The sequence below is a fragment of the Apteryx mantelli genome, chromosome 9 (assembly GCF_036417845.1).
Source record: "Apteryx mantelli isolate bAptMan1 chromosome 9, bAptMan1.hap1, whole genome shotgun sequence".
NCBI classification, from domain to species: domain Eukaryota; kingdom Metazoa; phylum Chordata; class Aves; order Apterygiformes; family Apterygidae; genus Apteryx; species Apteryx mantelli.
Window position 1 is genome coordinate 12,074,977 of NC_089986.1, and position 15,804 is coordinate 12,090,780.

Consider the following 15,804-nt stretch of genomic DNA (forward strand, 5'->3'; position numbering starts at 1 on the left):
GCCAAGGAGGGGGGTTTTGGGGGGGGGGGGAGGAGAGGGGGCAGGAGGTGGCGTCAAGCGGCTGGGAAGGCACCGGCGTTGCTCCGGGGCGCGAGAGGCCTTGGGGCAGGCATGGGATGCACCGGGCGCTTCAAAGGCAGCAAGAAGTGGCGGGGCAGAGATTGCAGGAAGGGGGAGAACCGTGTCGGAGGCGGGTTAGGGGTCTTGGGGGGGGGTCTGGGGGCCGGCTGAGTCCCTCTCTGGTGCCATCACACCCTGGGCTATGGGGACTCTAGGAAGTGGGGTGCCACTCGCCCATGCAGCTGGAGAGGGTCCCCCCTGCTGGCCTCCAGGTCCACAGCTCGGTGTGGCATTTGCCCCACACTTTTGGGGGTGCCCATGCCTCCCTCTTGCCCCCTTTGCTACTCCCTGATGCCCGTGTGCCTGTCCTCGGCTCCTTTTGAGGGGCAGGGGGTGCCTGGGTCCCCACTGCCTATTTGGGGACCCATGGCCCTGTTTCCACCACTGCTAGGGAGTGCCCGTGTCCCCATGCCCATCTCGGGGGCATGAGGTGCCCATGTTGCTCTCCATGCCTGTTAGGGGCATTTTTGTCTCTGTTAGGAGGTGCCAAGGTCCCTATGTCCATTTGGGGGGTGGGGGTGCTCATGTCTCCCTCTCTATTCCTGCTATGCGGTGGGGGGGGTCCCCATGTCCCCGTCTCTGTCCCCACTTAGGGGCAGGGGGTGCCCATGCCTATCCGGGGTGCGCCCATCCCCGTCCCCATCCGGGAGTGGGGGGTGCCTGCGTGCCGGCAGCCCCGGCCGCGCTCCCCGCGCTCCCCTGCCTGCCCCCCCGGCCCCCGTGCTGCCAGCGGGCCCGACAATGCCGCTTCAGTGGCACATCAAAGGCGCAGCGCTGGCCGCCGGCGCGGGCACCCGCTGGCACCGCGACGGGCCCCGGCCGAGATGAAAGCCCCGGCCCCCGCCGCGCTCCCCACCGCGCTCCCACCTCGGCCCCGGCCCCCCGCCTCCGCCGCCGGCCGGGGGGCCCCAGGGGATGGGGAAGGCGGGGGGCAGCGAAGAAGGGGCAGGTGCCCCCAGACCCCGGGGACCATCCCCGTGCCCGGTCCCCTCCGACGGAGACGGCCGCAGGAACGGCAAGTGCCGCTGGGTGCCCCGGGGGCGCTGCCCGAACTGTCCCCCTTTGCCCAGGTGACGCGGGCCGCGGGGCCAACTTTTCGGCTAACCGAAGCCGGCGCCAGCTGACGGAGATGCCCAGGCCAGCGCCAGCAGCGGGGTCACCCGCTCCTTCCCCCCACCGCGCTCCGAGCGACGCCGGCGGGACACTTGCCCCCGCTCCCACGGCACCGCCTGGGCCACCCCCGCCCCGGCCCCCGCTGCCTGTGCCAGCCCCATTAGCCTAATTGGCGAGGCTCTCGGCCGTCCCGGGGGGGCCGCGGTGGCAGTGCCCCCACCCGCGCTGCCGGGGTGCTCTCCTTCCCCGGCGCCCGTGGGTGCTCCGTGGTGCCCGAGCAGCCGGAGGGGGTTCGGGACACTGGGGCGGGGGTGTCGCAGCGCTGGGACGGGGGGTGCCCCAGAGGGGGGTGCAGGGAGTGATGGGGTGATGCTGCGTCTCGAGGTGCTCACCCGCTCCTGGCAGGGGTGTCCAGGGTGCCGGGGAGTTTGGGGCGCAAGGGGTCCGTATGGGGTGTGGGGATGGGTATCAGGGTGTCTGGGGTGTGGGGAGCCTGTGGGGCGCAGGACAGTCAGTATTGGGGTGTCTGGGGTCCGGGGTCAGTCGGGGGGGGTAGGGGTCAGTGTTGGGGTGCGGGGCACGGGGTGACTCTGGGGGGTGGGGGGTCAGCGTTGGGGGGGGGTGGCGACGCGGGGGAGGTGGGGTCGTTACCGGGGTGCCGGGCTGCGGGGGCTCGAGGGGCAGCGCCGGGGTGTGGGGCGAGTTTGGGGGGGCGGGGGCCAGTACTGGAGCGTCATGTCTGGGGTGCGGGGCGCAGCGTCGGGGCGTCTTGGTGTGGGGGGACTGGGGCTGGGACCAGCGTGGGGGTGGGGGGGCCAGCGCGGGGGGGGTGGTCGCGGGGGGGCCGGGGCAGGGCCGGGGGCGGGGCGGAACGGAACGTGGGGGCGGGGCCAAGATGGGGCGGGGCGGTCTCGGGGGCGGAGCGGACGCGCGGGGCGGGGCCGGGGCGGGGCCGAGCCGGCGGCGGCGGGGTGGGCCCGGGTCGGCGGCGGCGGCGGGCGGCGGGGCCGGGGCAGGGGCCGGGGCCGGGCGCGTTTGGGGGCCGGGGCCGCAGCGGGCCGGGCCATGGCGAGCTCGGAGCGGAGCGCGCTGCTCACGTACCGCCTGTGCGGCGGCTCGGGCGAGGAGGAGCGGGGCCGCGAGCGGGGCCGCGGCCGGGCCCGCGCCGCCGCCGCCCCCCGCAAGCTGCCCACCTTCCTGGGCGTCGTGGTGCCCACGCTGCTCTCCATGTTCAGCGTCGTCCTCTTCCTGCGCCTCGGTGAGTGCCGCCGGCACCCGGCCCGCCCCGGCCTCCCGGGCTGCGGCCCGGGGCCCCCGAGCTCCCCCCTCCCCGGCCCGCTGCTGCCCCGTCTGCCGCCCCGTGTCCTCCCAGTGCCCCTCCCGAGCCCGCCAGTCTGGGGCTCAGGGTCCTTCCAGTGACCCCCCCGCCCCCCCAGTCTAGAGTCTGGGCTCCCCAAATCTGGGGCCCTGGGGTCCTCCCAATGCCCCCCCCCCCGCCTAAGCCTCCCAGTCTAGAGCCCCAGTGCCCCCCGAGCGCCCCCAGTCTGAGGCCCTGGGGTCCTCCCAGTGCCCCCCTCAAGCCTCCCAGGCCTGCGTCCCAGTGCCCTCCCGACGCCCGCTCAGGTTCCCCCAGGCTGGGCCCCAGAGTCCCTCCGGTGCCCCCTTGATACAGGCCCAGTGCCCCCATACCTCCACCCCAGTCTGGAGTCCGGGTGCCCTCTCGGCGCCCCCCAGACTCCCCTCCAGTGCAGGGTCCCAGTGCCCCCTCAGACTCTTCCAGTCTGAGGCTCCCGCTCGACGCCCAGGGCTGCACCCCAGCGAGGCATTCCAGTGCCTTCCCAGTGTGGGATCCCCGTGCACTCTCTGCCCCTCCCCCCCCGAAATCCTTGCACCCCTCCAGGGCAGGACCCTGCTGCTCCCCAAGCATCCCCCAGCTGCACCCCCAGTGCAGGACCCCATCTGGGACCCAGGTGCCTTCCTGGTTTCCCCCAGTCTGGGACCCGGGCCCTCCACTGCCCCCCTGTTCGGAGGCACCGTTTGGGGACAGGCTAGGTCCCAGCTGGCTCCCAGTCTGGGCTATGGGTCTGTTACTGGGCAGCCTGGGAGAACTGGGGGGAGAGAGGGGCAGGCTGAGCATGGCCCGGGCAAGGTGGGGCTCTTTCGAGGGACCCTGGGATGGGGGATGCCCCCAGCCTGGCCTGGGGCAGGCAGAGGCCCGCTGCCGGCAGCGTCCGCCTGGCATCTCGGGAATGGGGAAGGCTTTTCCTCTTTCACTTTCCGCCCACGGGAAGCCTGGGGCGGGAGCTGGCTGCGTGCCCGGGTGGGCCGGGGGGCCCAGGCCAGCCCTGGGGGGGCCGTGAACCCCCTTCCCCATCCCCGGGGGACACCCCAAACTGTGGGGTGGGAGCACAGCTTGCCCCTGGCATCGTTTGCCCCCTTTACCCCCCGCCCCATCCCGATTTGGGTCCTGGCAGAAGCTCCGTCCTTCCCCGGTACCCCCCCCCCCCAGCCCCTACTCTGCAGCATCACGGGGGTCCCCCCGCCAGCCGTGGCCCCCGTGCCGGGGCTGGCATTGCCCCGGGGGCCGCGGGGCTGGGGCAGGAAGGGAAGTGCAGAGCCAAGGGGGAGGGGAGCTGCCGGGAAGAGGAACCGGCCCGCCGTGGGGAAGGCCGCGGTGCCGAACCCGCTGGGCCACGTGGGCAACCCCCCCCCCCCCCCAGCCTGGCAGCCCTAACCCCTTCCAGCACGCCTCGAACGCACCCTCCGGGCTCCGCCAGCCCCTCCTGGCTCCCCCGGCTTGGCTTTGCCTGGCCCCCCTTCGTCCCTCCTCCTCCCGACCCCCCCAGTGCCTGGGTACCCTCCCTCCAGGGGCGCCCCAAAATCGGCAGTCTGGTAGCTCGGCGGAGCGCTGGCTCCGCGAGGGCTCGCCGGGGCACGCGTTTGCCTCGGCCGCGCTGCGGGATGTCCCCGGGCGCGCGCCCGCCCGCCCACCGCGGATAACTCTGCGGCCGTTCTTGTGGCCGAGATAGGGCATCTTGCGACAGCCTCGGGCAGCTCCTTCCTGCCCGCCGAGTTGCCGGGCCTGACTCACTTCCCACAGCGCTGCCGCCACCCTGGGCAAGGCTGTCGGCAGGGGCTGCCCCTGCTCGGGTGCCGGCCACGGGGCCTCCGGGCACCCTGCCGTGCCCGAGGGGCTCAGGGTGGGCTGGGAAGCAGGGTCCGGGCTGGGAAGCGGGGCCCTGCCTGGCACCAGGGCTGCTTTTGCTTCCTGTTTTGCAGCAGGCAAACAAGGAGCACGAAACTCTGCGGTGCTGAGCGCCCGCTGCCCGGTGGGGCCGTGCCTGGAGCTGGAGATTGGCTTGGTGCCGGGGGTGCCAAGTGCCCTCTTCCCCCTGTGCCACAGACCCCCAAAATTAGAGGCTTGCCTGTGATGCAAGGGCACAGGGGAGCGGGGAGAGCATGGGGTCCCCCAGCGGGGCCCTGTGGGCTTGTCCTGATCCCGCTTTACCCCCGTCACCTCCAGGTGCTGAAGCTGGGGAGAGGGCAAAGGACCCGCTGCCCACTGAGGTAGGCAGCAGGACACAGGGGTCCCTGCCTCCCCCTGCCCCCAGCAGCACCCAGGGATTGCTGCAGGTCCCCTTGCCCCGTGCCAGCCTGCTGCCTCCTCTCTCCCTGTCTGTCTGCTCTCTGGGTGCCCAGCTCTGAGCTGCCTGTGCAGAGGGTTCACCAGGCCCTGATCCTGGCATGGCAGGAGGATAGGAAAGGGCAAGCTGGAGGGCACAGACAACCCAGGGTGCCAGGAGGGCTGGCCATGGGTGCCACCATGGGTGGGAGGCTGGCAGCACAAGCATGGGCACCCATCTGCGGGCATCGCAGTTGTCTGCTGCCTCATCTCCCAGCTGATCTTCTTCCCTAGCCTCCTTGAGGGCTGGTGTGCCATGCCCAGGCTGGCATGTTGTGGAGCCAGGTCACGGCTGGCGCACGTGTGTCATGGAACAGCTGTGCCCCCTGGCGCATGCCTGCCCCATCATGGGATGCTCATGGGTGACACAGGGTGGGGAAGTCTCAGCCCCGGCAGGGAAGGGGTGGAATGGCCGGGGGGTGGTAGATGTGGGCACAGGGGTGGGAGCAACCCATATGCCTCCACAGATGCCAGGTCTGGGGGATGGCTGTGCCTGCAGGCCCTGGCTCTGCTGGGGAGGTTATGGGGTGGTCCGTGCCAGGCTAACAGAGATGTTGGTCTCTACTTGGTCCTTGGCAGGGTTCGTGGTGGGTCACGCTGGATTGTACCAAGCTCTGGCCATGTTTGCAGTGGCCTACTTCATCATTGGCATGACGGTGCTGTCTGTGTGCGCCATCGCCACCAATGGGGCACTGGATGCTGGAGGAGCTTACTGTATCCTTTGCTGTGGGTGTTTCTGGGGCAGGGGGCACGAGCCAAAATTGGGTGACAGCCGAGAGATGGCTGTGGGGTCCCCCCTTGGGACTGCGACTGCTCTGACGTGGGGGTGGTAGGGAGACCCAAGGGCTCCTGTGGGCATTGGTTTGGGTTGCTGGCATCTTCCCTTGACTTAGGCAAGATATGATCAGCCGTGCCCTGGGCCCAGAATTTGGGGGCAGCATCGGGATCATGTTTTTCCTGGCCAACGTGTGTGGCAGTGCCCTTTACGTGCTGGGGCTGGTGGAGGCAGTCGTGGACAGCTTTGGGGTGCCACCTGGTAAGTACCCAGGTGTTGGTGGCAGCGGCAGTGGGGATCCCCTCCTTGAGCAGCTCTAGCACCCTGCCAGGCTTGCCAAGGTGGGTGTGTGGCACAGAGTTGGGGCATGGTGCCTTATGTAGCTGTCAGGGCTCACCCAGCCCTCTGCCCCTGGCTTTTGAGTTGGTGCCCCTTATGCGTGGCATGAAGCTGGTGGCTCTCAGCTCCAGGTGATGACTGCTCTGAGCCCTGCTGATCCCATCTCATCTCTCTGCCCAGGGCAAAAAGTGGGCACAGGCGTCCACGTCCTGCCCCAGAGCTACTGGTATGAGCTGCTCTACGGCACCATCCTGCTTGCCCTGTGCCTCGTGGTGTGCCTCGTGGGCGCCTCCATCTACGCCAAAGCCACCTTCCTCATCTTCCTTATCGTCGCGGGTGTACTGGGCACCATCCTCATCAGCTTCTTCGCCACGCGGCCCATCGGGGTGCCCATCCGCCTGCCACACTTCAATGGCTCAGAGATCGAGAACGGCTCCTTCACAGGCTTCTCACTCGCTACCTTGCGAGATAACCTGGGTGGTGAGGAATGACTTTCCCCAGCCCTGGCCATGGTACCTGCCGTGACACGTGTACCCCAACTCTACCTGCCAGGCTGGAGAGGAGTGGCACTGTCCCATGGCCTGCCGCCTCCATGTCAGCAGGGACATGCAGGAGGGTGGGAGAACTTGCGGGCACAAAGCAGGTGCCAGAGGTGGTTTATTCCATGGTGGCTGTTGTCTGGGCACAGGGAACATTGAGGGGAAGGTATTGGCAAGGCTGTGCCACCCCAAACAGCTTGTTGCAGCCTGTACCCGTGTGTCCTGCAGGTGGGTACGGGGTGGACTACACCACAGGGCAGATGATGAGTTTCAGCTCTGTCTTTGCGGTGATGTTCAACGGCTGCACTGGCATCATGGCAGGCTCCAACATGTCGGGTAAGGAGAGGGAAGGTGTCAGGGCTGGGTGGTACCAGGGACGAGGAGTGGGAGCCAAGGCTGGGCAGAGGAGGTTGGAGGAGAGCAAGGGGTGCCGTGCCTGCAGGGCACTAATGCTGCTCCCTCCTGCCTGCAGGGGACCTGAAGCGCCCAAGCTACTCCATCCCACGGGGCACCATCTCCGCTGTGCTCTTCACCTACCTCGTCTACAACCTGTTGGCTTTCTTCATGTGTGCCACCTGCAACAGGTACAGCCGCCTGTCCCCTCATTGGGGTCATTGGTGCCCAGGTATGACCAGTGCCAGGGCTTGCTGGCATGGGCTGATGTGGGTGCCAGCATGTGCATGTCCATTTCCAGGACCCTCCTGCAGAAAGATTATGGCTTCCTGCGTGACATCAGTATCTTCCCACCCCTGGTCACGGTGGGCATCTACGCTGCCACACTCTCCGCGGCCATGAGCAACCTCATCGGGGCATCCCGCATCCTCTATGCCCTGGCCCGGGATGATCTCTTCGGTGAGTGCCCAGGGCACACTGGCACCTGCCAGAGCCCATCCAGAAAGTTGACATTGACTGGCACCAGTCCTGGGACCAGGGAGTCCCCTTCTTGATTTGGGGGTGACATTTTGTGGGGGATATAGGGTCTGGGCTCCTGAGCCTGGGCTTGCCATTGCCCCATTTCTTCCTGGCAACGCCCAGTCCCCGCTGCATTGCACGGGTGCAGGATTGGCTGCTTCGCTGTTCAGGCCCAGGGGGTCTTATTTGCAGCACCCAGAGTGGGGGCACCACAGTAGGCTGGACTGGTACCCCATGGCACAGTTGTTTGTCCCTGAGGGAGGTGGTACGGGGGTGCTAGATGCCAACTGTACCCCCCGATCAGCAGTCTGGGGAGCACCCACTGGCTTCATCAGCTTGGGTGTATGCCCGCATGCCAGCTGGGCTGCAGAGATGCAGGCAGTTGGGTTTTCTGTATGCCCTGGTGTTGGTGCCCAGTGTGGGGGCAGGACTCCTGGCTTGTGGCTCAGGTGGTGTGAGTGCCCTCTGGTGCCTGTCTGGGCACCTCCTGCCTTGCCTCAGCTCCGCTTCCCCCTTTGTCCGCAGGCCGGGCGCTGGCGCTCGCCAAGAAGACATCTGCCAGTGGGAACCCCATCATGGCTGTGATCCTCTCCTGGCTGGTGGTGCAGGTGAGTTTGTCCAGCCCGGTGCCTGCTCACTTGGGTCCTGCCTACCACAGAGGTGCCCTGTGATGCTCCTTTTCCCAGTGCCACCAGGGGAAGGTGGGTTGGCTCCTGGGCTGGGCCTTGCAGAACCAGAGCCTGGCGCTGCCAGTGTGGCCAGGCACATCCCCCCCCCCCCCCCCCCAGCCAAGCTGCGTTGTTGAGCAAGGGGGGAGCTGCCCCCACCCCAGGGCTGTGTCTGCAGCCTGGTGCCTCTCCTCCCTGACAGCCCCGTGCTCTGTGGTGGGGCTGGGAGCAGCCTGTGCCCAGGGCAGGCATGGCAGAGCTGAGGGGCAGTTGGAGGATGGGGTACTGGGCAGACTGGAGGGTGGGAGTGGGGAGCACTGCGTGGCTGCTGGAGGACATGGGACAAGAGAGGGGATAACTGCCCAGCTGTGGGGAGGCATTTGGGGCACGATGGGTGGAGTGCTGCCCCCCGGGGGGCACCTCCAGGGCTGGAAGGGGGAGTTGAGAGCTGCCTATTCGCCCCCATGCCCTGGAGGCCCCCAGAAACCCCCCCCAGCCCCGTGCCCGTGTGCCCTACCTGCAGTGACCTTTTCCTCCCCGAGCTGATGACTGAAGGATAAATCACAGCAAATGGCTGAGTGCGGGGGCGGGCGCGGGGGGCTGCAAGCGTTCTTGGTGGGGGATCCATTACCGCTGAGCCACGCTGTTAACTCCCAGTGAGCCAAAAGCCGCATGGCTGCGATCGGCAGCCTGTGGCCACCGGGTACGTAGCTGGGCACCCAGGCGCTGCACGTGCACCCTGCTTGCCTTCTGCAGCGGGCTGTCCCCTCCTGGCGTGGGAAATTCATGCCCAGCGTGGTGTTGTCCCTACCCTTTGCTGGCACATGGCTGCATGGAAATGCCTGCTCCACGCCAGTCCCGGGGCTCGCTCTTAGGGGCATTGTGCCAAGGTGGTGGTGAGCAGGTTGCTCCTGTGCACCTCCGTGCGGGCTGCAGGCAAGGGTCTGGTCCTTGGTGTCCTGGGAGGCTGGCAAGGTGGGCAGGAAGGCTGCTGTGGGGCGCACCAGGCCGGCAGGGCTGGCTCGGGCGTGTGCTAGGGATGCTGTCCTGCAGGGCGCTGGCTGCGTTCACACTGTGCCCCCCTGTGCTCTCCGCAGCTGGTGCTCTTCTCCGGGAAGCTCAACACCATCGCAGGGGTCGTCACCACCTTCTTCCTCCTGGTTTACGCTACCGTCAACCTGGCCTGCCTGGCCCTGGAGTGGGCATCGGCCCCCAACTTCAGGTACCCATTGGCGCAGGGGAGGGAGGCTGCTCTGAGATGCTGGGTGGGCACCCGTCCATCCATCAATCCGTCTGTCTGCAGCTCCACTGCCATCGCACCATGCACACTGCCCATCTCCTGGACGTAACAGGAGGGCAGAGACACCCCTTTCCCTTGAGAGGGAGGAGGGAGTGTGTCCCAGCGTGGCACTGGCTTAGCACCGTCCCCCTGCCCTCGCACTGCTTTATCGAGGAGGTATCCATGCATCCAGCACCACCCGGGTACCACCCGCCCCCTCCCCCTAGGCTTTCTGGAGGTAATTTATAGCTTGCGCCCGCCCGGCATCCCCCGGGCAGCTTGCCAAGCAGTGATGGAGCCCACTTTCCATTAGTGCTAATTAAACTAACGGGGAAGGGGGGAGGGGGATCCTGGGCGGGAGGAGGAGGAGAAGAGATCTTCCAGGAAGGATGAGTGTGTGACAGGCAGCCCTAGTCTAGGGGGACCCGGGGCTGCCCTGGCATGGGCTTGGCCTGGCAGAGCTGCCCCTACGACTGCGGGGACACAGCAGGGCGATTTGGGGAAGCTTGATCTATCTAATGGCTTTTGCTGCTGGGCTGGGCACAGGTGCCCCCCGCCGATCAGTCCATGTTCCCCCGGTCGCTGCCGCTGTGCCCTGGGGCTGCGGGTACCGCCTGAGTTCAGGGACCACGCAGAGGGGACGGGACCGTGCCAGCTCCTGCTTGTGGGACCAGTGCGGTGCCTGCTCCCGAGGTGCAAGGCACTGTTCATCTGAAGCGAGGAGTCCCAGAGGTGGGGACAGAGGTGGTGCCAAGCAGGGCTGGGTGGCAACGCCTGAGGGTACAGCAGGGCAGCGTGTCCCTGAGAGTGCCCCAGTCCCAAGGGAGAGCTGGTGATTGTGCCAGGTCGGGGCTTGACCTCCCCAGCCACCCCCTCGGCCAGGCACGGATGGGGCATGAACGGTGGAGGAGGATGCTGCAGCTGGGTGGCAAAGGGTGCCTTCGCCCACCGTGTTTTCTAATGGCCCCTGCTGTGCCCACCCCCCGCCCTCCCATGCTGAGGTCTCCATCAAGCGCAGCGGAAAAGGATTTTAATTACCTTTCAGCAAAAACAACAATTAGAGAAAATAACAGCTTCTCGCCTCCCCGCCTCTGCCTCCCCGCGCCAGGCTGAGCCGCTGCACCCGGCTGCTGGCGCTGCCGCGCGCTGCCCAACACCACCCGGTTTCCCCAGGCTGTGCCAGTCACTGGACCCCATCCCCATGAACATCACGGCTGCCTCAGGTTACCCCCTTTGGCCGGGACGGGTAGCGGGGGGGTGCCCAGGGCCCGGGGTAGGTACCACCTTGTTTCCGTGCCCCGCTGGCACAAAGTGTTTGCCCGACAGCAGAGGGGTACGCCGTGCCCACCACCCCCGTGCCCTCCTCCGACCCCCTTCCTCTGTGGCGCCAAGCCCATTCCCAATCGCCCTCGGAGAGGCGTGGGGAGCTCGGTGCCCTTGCTGGGGAGGCGGGGGGCCCTGGTGCGGTGTTGCCAGGCTGCGGGCTCTGCTGCCAGCGGTGACGGCACGGGGAAGGGGGCTGATTGAGATGGAAATTGCCGTTTCTCTGCCCGGCCCTAATGCATGCTGTGATGAAGTGCCATTAGGGAGGGGGGGGAAGGCAGGCGCAGGGAGGGGGACGCGCAGCGGGCAGGCCTGCCTGAGAGCAGTGCCGCAGGGAGCCCTTTCCTCCGTGCCCAGCCGCCCCGTGTGCCGGGATGCCCCAGGCACAGCATAGAGAGTGGTGCTGCCAGGGCTGGCTGCCCTCGGTGGGCAAAGGGGCTCCAGAAAGCAGCCCTGGCACCGTGCGGGGTACCTGTGCCACCCCACGACATGGCAAGGGGCAGCTGGGGTGCAGGATTAGCTGGCAGTGCCAGGGAGCGTTTCCTTGTCATTACCCCCTGTGTAATTAGCTAACAATCCCCCCTGCAGCCTGGCGCTCTTGGGAGTTTCCTCTGCCTGCCGAGCACGGTCTAATGCCCAGGGCTTTGTACCCACCAGTGCCACTGATGAGGACGGAGGCAATGCCAGCTCCCTGTGCTCGGGCATCCGCTGTGGTTTGCCCGTAGCCCATCTGCTTGGCTGGCATGAAATGCCAGTCCTGCGCCAAGGGCTTCATTTTCGCTGAGCTCCCACCTGCGAGATGCCTGTTAGCTGTGGCCCCCGCTCTGCTAATGAGGCACCAGGCTCCTTTCCCAGTTGCTTTCAGCCAGCAGCACTGGGGCAGCCAGTTCCCGACGGGTACCGCAGCAGTGCCTAGATTGGGGGGTATAAGGCAGGGCTGTGCCCTCTGCCACAGGCATCTGGGGTGCTCGACTTGCCTGGGTTGGCCCAACAGGGTTCATTGGGGGTGACTGGTCCGACCTTGGTGCAGCCTCCTGCAGCTTCTGCTCCCGCTGTCACTGTGCCCTCCCTGCAGCTGGCACGGGGGCCCAGGCGATAGCGGGTGCCTTTTCTCCTTGCTCCAGGCCCACCTTCCGGTACTTCACCTGGCACACGTGCCTGCTGGGCATCGCGGGCTGCTGCGTCATGATGTTCCTCATCAGCCCCGTGTCGGCCTCAGCGAGCCTGGGCTTCCTCCTCCTCCTCCTCCTCGCCCTCCACTACCTCTCGCCCAGCAGCACCTGGGGCTACATCAGCCAGGCCCTCATCTTCCACCAGGTGAGCTGTGCCAGCCGTGCCCACTGCCTTGCCCTCCTCTGCTCGCCCCTTTGCCAGCCTCGCACCTTGCGTGGCAGAGAGCTGGCAGCACCGGGGCTTGTGTCCCCTGGGCGTCTGCCCAGCACTTGCCTTTGGGGTGGCAGCACCCTCCTGCCAGCAATTCCTCGAGCAGCATTTCCTCGGGGTTGGCATCCCCGTGGTGCAGGTTGTTAAAGAAAGCAGGACTCCTTAATGCTGCCGCGGCAGGAGGGCTGCCCAGCATGGCACGTGCTCCTGACACCCCTGCCTTCCCTCCGGCCAGGTGCGGAAGTACTTGCTGATGCTGGACGTGCGGAAGGACCACGTCAAGTTCTGGCGCCCGCAGATGCTGCTGATGGTGCAGAACCCGCGGGGCAGCGCCCGCCTCATCGACTTCGTCAACGACCTCAAGAAGAGCGGCCTCTACGTCCTGGGCCATGTGGAGCTGCAGGACTTAGGTGAGGGCTTGCCCCTTCCCCTGGGGCTGCCAGCCGCCTGCCTCTGCCCTTCCCCACGGTGTCACAAAGTCCCTGGGGCAGCAGGGCCCGGCTGGGTGCAGGGCAGTGGGTGATGCCCCTTTGGGTGCTCTCTGCTGCCCTGGATAAAGGCAGGTGGGGCCGTGCCCATCCTTCCCACCTCTGGGCAGGGGGACTGAGGTTGGGGTCATTTCCCAGGGTGCTGGAGTGACACTGGTGCCCATCTCCCAGCTGGGCACTGTGGGCACAGGGGAGAAATATCAGTGCTTTGGGCCCACCTGTGGCAACTTGGGCTTGACACAGCGTGGTGGACATAGGTGGCCTGTGTCTCTCCCAGGCCTCATGCACACACATAAGTAGACACACGTGCTTGCATAGGTGTGTGCTTGCACAGCAATCGCTACGTGTGCACACAGCTCCTGCATGCATCGGCACCGGTGTGCGCACAGCACCTGCACCCCGGGCCTCTTTGAGCCCCCATGCAGCTCAGCTCCATGCGCACAAGCGGACGCCTGCGCACACCTCGTGCGCACACCCTCGGCACAGCCTGGCACGTGTGTGTGCCCGTGTGTGTGCCCATGTGCGTCCCTGCTGCGTGCCTGCAGGTGTGCTCCCGTGCTTCAGGCATGGTTGCACCCCATCGCCTGTTCATTTGCACACGCGTGTTCCCTCACCCGCTCCCCCTCGCCCTGCCGTGGCCATCCCCACCCCTCAGCGGATGCACGGGCTCTGCTCCCCCCTTGCCGTTGCCGTGGTGACTAATGGCCCGAAATTGGGGGGGGGTGGAGCTGTCTGGATATTTTTTATATATTTATGTATAATTTCATCTCTCTGGCTGGAAGCACCCGATTCCACCTCCCCCCCCCCATGGGTGCTGGGGATGGGCATGGGGGTTGACACTGGTATGGGGGTACTAGTTCAGGGGGGTGCTGGGGGTGCTCAGCACCATGCTGGGGTGCCGCAGGGAAGGCAGCGAGATCTCCCGGTCCCCTGGCGTGGGGTGCCCGCCTGCCCCATTGGGGCCTGACACCCCTCTCGCCCCCGGCACAGACGCGCTGCCCTCGGACCCGCTGCAGGCCCAGCAGGACTCGTGGCTGGGCTTGGTGGACAAGCTGAACGTCAAGGCTTTCGTCAGCCTCACCCTGGCCCCCTCGGTACGGCACGGTGTCCGGCAGCTCCTCTTCACCTCTGGCCTTGGTGAGTCTTGCCCGCGGTAGCTCCAGGCCCCCTGCTTTGCCCCCTGGGGTGGGCGCAGACGTGGGTCAACCCCGCTGCCTCCGTGGGGCGAGCAGTGCCAAGGCCAAACCAGCCCTTGGAGGCACCAGGGGCTGGCAGGGCCCTCTTCTTCCCCTCCGCTCACCCCGGGCTGGCGCGGTCTCTCCGGCAGGCGGGATGCGGCCCAACACGCTCGTGCTGGGCTTCTACGACGACGCGGCGCCCCAGGACGGGCTGGCCCAGCACCCGGCCTTCACCAGCGCCCGCGAGGAGGTGCCCCTGGGCTTCCCCCCGGTGCGGGCACCCGCGGCGCCCAAGCTCCTCTCGGCCCGGGAGTACGTGGGCATCGTGGCTGACGCCCTGAAGATGCTGCGCAACGTCCTGCTGGCCCGGCACTTGGAGAGCCTGGACAAGGCCTGGGAGCTCCGGCGGGCCGCCAGCTCCCCGCCCTCCATCCACGTGTGGCCCGTCAACCTCTTGCGCCCCGACAGCGCCCGCTACGCCGACACCTGCAGCCTCTTCCTGCTCCAGATGGCCTGCGTGCTGAACATGACGCGGGCCTGGCGCCGTGCCCACCTCCGCCTCTTCCTCTGCGTGGAGGCGGGTGCCATGCCCCACGCCCAGGAGGACAAGTTGCGCCAACTGCTCAAAGACTTGCGCATCCAGGCCCAAATCCAGCTGGTGCCCTGGGACGCGGTGGTCAGCCTGCACTGGCAAGCCCAGCGGGCGCCCCCGGGGGGGCCGGCGCTGGCCGAGGAGGAGAGCACCGTGAACTTCCCGGCCAACGCCACCCAAGTCTCGGATGAGTACGTCTGTGCCGCCAACAAACTCATCCTGGAGCAGGGTCCCGCTCCCGCCGTGCGCTTCCTCTACCTGCCCCGGCCGCCCGCCGATACCAGCCTGTACCCGCTCTACCTGCACCACCTGGATTTGCTCACCCGGGACCTGGGCCCCACAGTGCTGGTGCACGGGGTGAGTGCCGTCACCAGCACCCAGCTCTAGGGGACACGGGGGGACCCCGTCCCCAGCACTCGTAGCTCAGGGATGGGCACCGCGCCCGCTCCGGACTCCTGGGTTCTCATCCGGCCAGTGCCTTTAGCAGCCCGAGGCTGGGCACCGGGGCAGGGCGGTGGGTGCCCCCTGCCCTGGCTGCCCCCCGGCTGGCAGTGACTCCTGCCCGGCTTAGGTGAGCCAGCTGGAGGAGCCAGCGCCCTGCCCTGGCGGTGCCGGGGGCTGGCGGTGCGGACACAGGGGGTTGGGGGGGCGCTTGTGTGTACCAAGACCCTGGTAGGTGGCACAGAATTAAAAGTTGCCCTGGCAGGACCCGGGCACAGCCCTGGCGCCGGCCGGGCAAGTCAGCGCATTAACGGTGCCTCTTCTTTGGTGTGGCAATGGGGCGCCCGGGCGCTGGTGGGAGACAGCGGGGTCCGGGGGGGGGGGGTCAGGCACTGGGTGCATCCCTTTCCCAATTGGAGCCCCTGGGCCAGGGGAGGTGTACCCCAGCCAGCTTTGGGGGGGACGATGGGGAGCACCGCCGCGCTGGCGACCCAGGCAGGAGCGACCGGCGGCGTTGTGCCCGCTCGCGGTGCCAGGAAGCTCATGCGGGCATGGAGCCGGGAGGGGGGTTAGCTGAGTTTGGGAAGGGAGAGGGTAGCAGGGCTGGAACCCCGAGGCTGCGCCGCCCGCCCCAGTGCGGGGCACGGGCGCCCCCCGGCATCCCCCGCGCTTTCCTCCCGCGGCCCCCCAGCCTCTCCTCCGCCGGCTCCTCCAGGCACCCTGCCAGCAGCGGGGATTGATTAAAGGCAGCCTCGACCTTGGTGCCCCGGCTCCCTGCCATCCTCGGTGCCTTTCATTAGGAAAAATTAAATGGGAAGGGGTGGGGGAGGGGAGCCCGGATGCCTGGGCTCCCTGGGGGTGGGCTGGGGGGAGGGGGAGCAAGGGGCGGCAAGCTGGGTGCTGCCACCGCCAGCCCCGGGCTATGGCACCCCCCGTCCTTCCCTGCCACCCGTGTGCTGCCGGGGGGCGCCC

The 15,804-nt window shown here is 67.6% G+C and overlaps 1 protein-coding gene across 3 annotated transcripts; it reads left to right on the forward strand.

The window, feature by feature from the left end:
- The first annotated feature begins 2,248 nt into the window (after positions 1-2,248).
- Positions 2,249-15,143, forward strand: SLC12A9 (solute carrier family 12 member 9). Of its 3 annotated transcripts, none has more exons than XM_067301726.1 (13): positions 2,249-2,491; positions 5,495-5,629; positions 5,814-5,951; positions 6,210-6,509; positions 6,797-6,904; positions 7,041-7,152; positions 7,263-7,420; positions 8,006-8,088; positions 9,246-9,370; positions 11,875-12,067; positions 12,369-12,543; positions 13,612-13,758; positions 13,949-15,143. In XM_067301726.1, the coding sequence occupies exons 1-13, from the start codon at positions 2,299-2,301 to the stop codon at positions 14,776-14,778; spliced, it is 2,697 nt and encodes an 898-aa protein (XP_067157827.1). In that variant the 5' UTR covers positions 2,249-2,298; the 3' UTR covers positions 14,779-15,143. The 3 variants fall into 3 exon arrangements, with proteins under 3 accessions (XP_067157827.1, XP_067157828.1, XP_067157829.1); XM_067301728.1 differs by lacking the exon at positions 2,249-2,491 and adding an exon at positions 4,766-4,800; XM_067301727.1 differs by lacking the exon at positions 5,814-5,951 and having other exon boundaries at positions 6,141-6,509.
- The last annotated feature ends 661 nt before the right edge of the window (positions 15,144-15,804 follow it).